The 6,632-nt window shown below is 40.5% G+C and overlaps 1 protein-coding gene across 1 annotated transcript in view; it reads left to right on the top strand.

The window, feature by feature from the left end:
- The window catches only part of LOC102768798 (gamma-aminobutyric acid receptor subunit alpha-3-like), a gene marked incomplete at its 3' end in the record, with an annotated part of 95,947 nt that overhangs the window by 87,758 nt on the left and 1,557 nt on the right, over nucleotides 1-6,632 (top strand). The window contains exon 5 of the mRNA XM_015572486.1: nucleotides 5,136-5,203. Within this exon, the coding sequence (XP_015427972.1) occupies nucleotides 5,136-5,203 (68 nt within the window). The remainder of the gene's footprint in view (nucleotides 1-5,135; nucleotides 5,204-6,632) is intronic.

Below are 6,632 nucleotides of genomic sequence, written 5' to 3'. Positions count from 1 at the left end.
ATGGGGCAGCTACTCTGGTTTCTGATCAAAAGAGAAAATTCAGTTTCTTGGGGGATCTATTTGAAGTTAAACAAAAATCCAATTTGTTATGAGCAATATATTTAATATAAATATAGTGATCACTTATTGGCTTATCTTTATTCTCTTAAAAAACAACTAGAAATGGCATAGAGACTGGTTGATGAGTTTCCCATTGATGGGAGACCCAATGCCACAGTAAATTTACCAAAGAAAAGAAAATTCTATTTACTGTTTGTTTCAGAGGATAACATTGGAAGGAAATTGGGTCCCCAAAGCAAATTAAGAAAAAGTCAAGGAGCGTTTGAAAACACTTGTTTAAAAAGCAGGGGAAATTCCTCTTTTTTTCTTTATTGATTAAGGTATTACATATGTGGGGAAATTCCTCTTATCTGCCCATTAATTTATGTTTCACATTTGTCTCTCCTGTGGGCAGGAGCTATAGTATAAGTTAGAGCCATTATCAGATTTAGTCTAATTCACTTAGATTTTCATTTATTTAAGTGAAATGACAAATTCCTAATCATTGCTTCAAACAGAGGAGCTGTAGTGGTGGGTGGATATTGTCTTCTATGTCTGGGACCCAAGATCTTAAACTTCTGGGTAAGTTCTGTCCACCTGGCTTTATTGTATCACCTCTGGAATAGTATTAAGCAGTAGCAGCAGTTAATGTATTCTGAACACTGGATCTGTTCTTACTACTGGCCTAAATAACATCTCTTTATTATTTTTCTTTATTGTTGAAAGTATTACAGATGTCCCCTTTTTAATATCATCTCTTTAAATCCTCTGAACAATTCTGAGGTAAGTGCTATCATTATTCCAGTTTTTTCACATGAAGAAACAAACACAGAGACAAAAGGCAGAACCTGAACTCAAACCCAGTTAGTCATGCTTTTAACCACTGTACCATACTTCTGCAGGACACTCCTCTGAGTGTTGTTATATACCCTGATCCAAGGCAGCTGGATTTCCTAGTCTGTAAATGGAATTTAGCCATTGGGGCTTGGTGGTCCCTGTGTGGAGTACTGGAGCACTGTCAAGTTTCCTTGTATTTGCCTGGCCTTTGAGTAGAGGATCAGAGCTCTAAGGATATTAACATAAATTCACAACCCTCCCTCACTTGAGCTGCCAGGACATAAGTAACAATCCCTGTCTCCACATCCCTCTACATGAGAGATTTCTGGCTATTTTGATGAAAAGAGCATTACCTCTCTTTTTCTCTTAGCATCTTCTCTCTTGCTTTCTCTTTCTCTCTCTCACTCTTAGTTCTGGCTATCTCTTGCCCTGTAACTTTCTGTGTAGTTAGTTTTATTTCCTTTTCTCAGTCTCTTTCTTTTCCACTGTCCTATTGTTTTACTTCTTCCTGTTCATCCTTTCTTTCCGTTTTCCTTCAATCCTCTTCTAATGACCACTTTCCTATTCCTTTCTTTCCACTTAGTTTTCCCTCTTCCTTTCATTTACACCACTTCTCCTAATTCTCTTTATTTGCCATATTCTTACCAAATGGGATGGAAATGGAGAAGAAGGAATTAAGTGTCCAGTGTACAATACCAAACTTCCCAACTTTCCCTGCAGTAAAGTCAGTGAAAGTTCTGTAGCTTGGCTAGGCCCTATTTTGGGAAAACAGCCTCCCCACACTGTTTATTTCTTAGCAATCAATGGTTGCCTTTTAAATGAACACAAACAATGGAGAGAGGAGGAGGAACATCAGATTTGCACAAAACCTCCCATCTTCCTTAGGCAGCAAAGAAAGCATGCCACTTGTTACCATCTGGTACCTTTAGTCCGATGCTTTTTGCTTGATGGTACAGTCAGAGAGTTCCTAGTAGAGTTCCTCTGAGTGAAAATTCAGAATTTGACTGGTCCGAAACCCTTGTTGTACAAGAAGCAGCCAAAAGGAAACATTCTTGGTAAGGCGTTTAGCAATCTAAGCTTCAAAGATCTAGAATGCAAGCCTTCCAATTCCAGTCCAAGACTCTTATTTTAGCTACTTCCCTTTCTACCTCCAGTGACTGTACTGTCCCATTCAAACTAGAGCAGTCTCCTGCCACTTGATTTTGCTACCATTCTCTCTCTCCTTTTTTGTTCTGTAGTCTGGGCCCCCTGTTTTTAGGCTGCATAACTATCTTGAAATTTTGCAATTACTAGTATATTGGTTTAGAAAGTTATATGTCTAACTATGTCCTGCCTGGCATATTGGATTCAAATATAATGGTTTGAATTATATTTGAATCTCCCATTAATTAATTAATTTTGTTTTCTGTACTAAGAGAAAGAGCAGTACTTCTCCAGCCAATGAACCTGGCATTGTATCTGAAGGTACAGGTCTTTAGGGTGCATGCTCTGGGTTCTGAAATGTTGTCTCTTCTTCAAGCACAGAAATGGCTTCAAAGGATGTCTGTGCCCTAGATGAGAGGCTATTTAAAGCACCACTCTTGTTTCAGAGACATGTCATTTGCTGATTAAGCTTGGGAATAAATTGTGTGTTTTGGTAAACTGACTATAGTGTTTATTATTACTGCCTGGTACCTGTGTATGCAAATTAACCCGCCATTTTGTCAGGTTAATTTGCATACTCATTCCTGATTGGCTGGTGAGTATAGCAGCTCATTCATGCACTGGGGGGTGTGGGGGTCCCTCAGCCCGACCTGCACCCTCTCCAATCTGGGAGCCCTCAGGGGAGCCCTCTCCAATCTGGGAGTTTATGTCTGTCTTTGAAATCATATGAGCGAATTGTCTGAGACCCCAACTCAGTTTGGATTGTTGCTCACAGAATAATAGAGGCTTTTTTTTTCTCTTTGCTTTATTGGTGGAGATTTTCTGGAAGTTTTAGGATATCTTCCCTTTAATTTTTCCTAGGCACTCTGATTTTACTTATGACTCTCATCTTTGCTTTCCCTCCATCCCCTACCACAACAGTAACTTGCTCTAGGCTCACTTTGCTCTAGTGTCTAGGAGATTCATCTGCTACCAGAACTATGATTCCCAGCATTCCTGGTGCTCCCCATGCTCTGGGCTTCCACTTCCGGTCCTGGGGCTACCACCAAAACTACTATTCCCAGAATTCCTGGTACTCCCTGTGAATTGCCAAGCTCTCCGACTATGCTCTCCATCTGGCTTACCCAGGAGCCGATTTCCCCAAGCTGCTCCACTCTCTGCCTGCTCTCCCACTCTGCTCTCTGCCTGGTACCTGTGTATGCAAATTAACCCGCCATTTTGTCAGGTTAATTTGCATACTCATTCCTGATTGGCTGGTGAGTATAGCAGCTGGATGGTCAATTTACATGTTTCTTTTTTATTATATAGGATGATACCCATAATCTCTTCTGAAAATTAAATGTTTGTGGATGCATGCAGTGGCCTTGAGTATACTAGTATGTGAGTAGGGGACAGTGTATTAAGCCTAAGGGATGGTTCTGGAAAGTGGGAAGTCAAGCAAATCTAAGGTACGTGTGGGCCAGAACCCAGGACTGGATGCGTAGAGTGAATATGCTACACATGGAGTAGGTGTGTTCCCTTCTCCACGAGGGAAAATAAATAGTGCTATAGACTGCATTAGCCAGTCTCATTACATACATACATTGAGTCTTGTGTGGACTCTGTTTGTGTTAGCTGTGTTACTGGTATGCTCTACTGGGGTCAGCTGTGCTGGGCTGGAATGGGACTTGTTTGAATTTACTGTAATGATGGGGTGTTTGGTAGCTTGGAATGGGCTTTGTTAGGCTGGACTAAGCAGCCCTATGCTCTGTTTGAGGTATGCTGGAATGGATATGCTAGTCTGGGCTACAAAGGGGTAGACAGGGCTGACACAAGCAAGAAAAGAGAAACTTAATAGTATAATAACTTTACTTTTTTGGGTATCATTTTCCAACTTGGCAAATATGTGATGAATTCATCCATTCAGACCAAATTGTTCAGTCATTACTATCTGAGTAATAGGTTCCTTTTCTATGTACTGAGGATACAGAGATAACAAAACAGGGAAACTGCTCTTCAGGGATTCTTAGATTAGGTAGGAAGGCAGACTAGAAAGTAGACAGTTACAAGAAAGAAAAATAAATGCAAAGAGAGTGTATGAGGTAATGTCAGTCATCTCCAAATATTTGTCACTTAACCCAACAAAAGTTTATTTCTCACCCATGCGAAGTCTATTGTAGATCTAAACCAGGGGTGGGCAAACTTTTTGACTCGAGGGCCACAATGGGTTCTTAAACTGGACCAGAGGGCCGGAACAAAAGCATGGATGGAGTATTTGTGTGAACTAATATAAATTCAAAGTAAACATCATTACATAAAAGGGAACAGTCTTTTTTTTTTTTTTTTTTAGTTTTATTCATTTCAAACGGGTCATAGATTGCCCACGGTTGATCTAGACTCTTGTTAATTTACCTTTATTATTCAAAGTATTACAGATGTCTACTTCCCCTGCATGATCCCCTTATCCCCACTCCTACCCCCTCCCAAGCCTTCACCACACTATTGTGTCCATGGGCAACCTTTTAGGGCAGTTGTTCTCCATGTGTTGGCTCATCATTCCAGGCTATATCAATCTTATTTATGGTAGCTCCACATCAACATATGATGTTGACCATATGATGACCACGGCAGGGAGGGGCTTGTATGGGACCATAATTGTTTTACCCAGGGAGGGACACATACTACTTCCTCACATAAAAAAAAAAAACCAGTCCCATGACCCCTCCCTACTTTAAGCAGGCAGTGGAGTGGGAACGCATTCATTTTATGTTCCTGGAAGTAGAAGAGAGTTGGATATTGGAATATTTGTAACCTACCACAAGTAAGGATATTCCCAGTGTGAATGTCCACTACAGGTGATTCCAGAGATCTCTAAGGGTTCTCACTAAGCTTTGGGATTCTGCTGTAATTCTCAATGACACCTAATGGGATGGACTTTGTATCTGTACCTAGCATGTTCTCCATGAAGAAATAGTACAAGTAAGAGGGTTTTTTTTTAGGGGTTTCCCTCTGACTGTGCCAAATACCCTTTCTCAGATGTAGCAAGCTGGTTATCATTCCAAGTATTGCACGGTCTTTCTCAGAGCTAAGGCCACAGGTTTTCATGACACTCTGCTTTTCTATTTTCTTTGGCCCAGATGCAGTGACTGAAGTGAAGACTGATATCTACGTGACCAGTTTTGGCCCTGTGTCAGATACTGACATGGTAAGTGTAGTTCCTGGTAAAGTAAGAGTGAAAGATGATACATCAGATCAAATAAAATGTGTTTTTTCCCCTATGGCAGGGCCTTGTAGCTATGTCCTATGGAGAAGTCTTATCTCAGATGAATTCTCTATCCTCACCAACCTACATTTAGCTGAATCCATCTCTTGCCCTGCTCCCCCCACATATTTACATAAAAAGCATATACCCTCAACAGGAGTATCTTTTCCTTCCTTCTACAACACATCTTTCAAAACCTGGCTTCCTATCCTCAATTAAACTTTCCCTGACTTCTCCCTTCACATTTTGCCATCACCACACAATATTAATACTGATAAGTCATGTGAAGAGAACATTGTGGTGGGCACTCTCAGTTAAGCAGCCAGTGGTGTTATCAAAGAAGGCTGTTCCTTGCAAACAGGTCCAGGGACTTGGCTTGGCCGGGGTGATGCAGAGTGTTTGGAGTAAGAGTCTAAGCCACTTCTGGAAACTTATCCTTTTACTGATGTGAGCAATTAGCTTTGGAGTATATTTAAGGAACAGGGCGGAGCACAGTAGAGCTAGAAAGGGGATGACTCCTGAGTCATTTGCAAGGACTTTCCCTTCTTCTATTGTTCTCCATTGCTGCCAAAGCAAAGAATGCAGAGGAGAGTTGAGACAGGAGGCCCCATCCTAATGGACCATCTGATTAATATCTACTAAGTATCAGATATTGATTGAGTAATTATTATATCAGGGAACAAAAAAGCTATTATTTGCTCCGTATGCCTGGCAATTATTAGATGCTCAGTAAATTTTTGTTGAATCAGTGACTTTGTGTTGAAAATAACAATTTTTAAATCAGAAAAAAATATATTTAAAAATATGAAATGTCCATGTTTATTACTTATTTTTCTCTGTATCACTGTATTCAGTGAGACTACTACTTAGCAAGGGACAGAGCTTCTTTAGACCTGTTGGGTAAATATAAACAGTGTATAGGGACATAATAGAATTTGCCCTTTATGTAATACAGAAACATTGAGTAGGGGAGTAAAAATATGCTTTGTTTTAGAATGATTGATCTGGCACTCTGTACAGGATGGACTATAAGAGGCAAAAGACTAGAGGATGAGAATTGGTTTAGGCATGTTGACTTCACAGGACTGTCCTTTCAGTCACACAGTTCTAGGAATCAGTTGGAAGAGCAGGTTAATTCTCAGGAGTGGGAGTCATGAGTGCTTGTGAGGGAAGGCAGGGGGATGGTAGAGGCGTAAACTTTGTATTTCAGGTGTGGAATAAAGAGAAGGGTGTGCATGGATATAGTAGACTCCCTGTAAACTCCTTAAGGGCAAGTACCAAGTCTTTATAGTTTCTCTGGCTTTTAATAGAGTGCTTGACACACAGGGAAAGCTCAGTGAGGGGCATGTTTGACATGGGGGACAAAGGAAAT

The sequence above is a fragment of the Myotis davidii genome, unplaced genomic scaffold (assembly GCF_000327345.1).
Source record: "Myotis davidii unplaced genomic scaffold, ASM32734v1 scaffold249, whole genome shotgun sequence".
Taxonomy (NCBI): domain Eukaryota; kingdom Metazoa; phylum Chordata; class Mammalia; order Chiroptera; family Vespertilionidae; genus Myotis; species Myotis davidii.
This window is presented reverse-complemented; position numbering and strand designations above follow the sequence as displayed.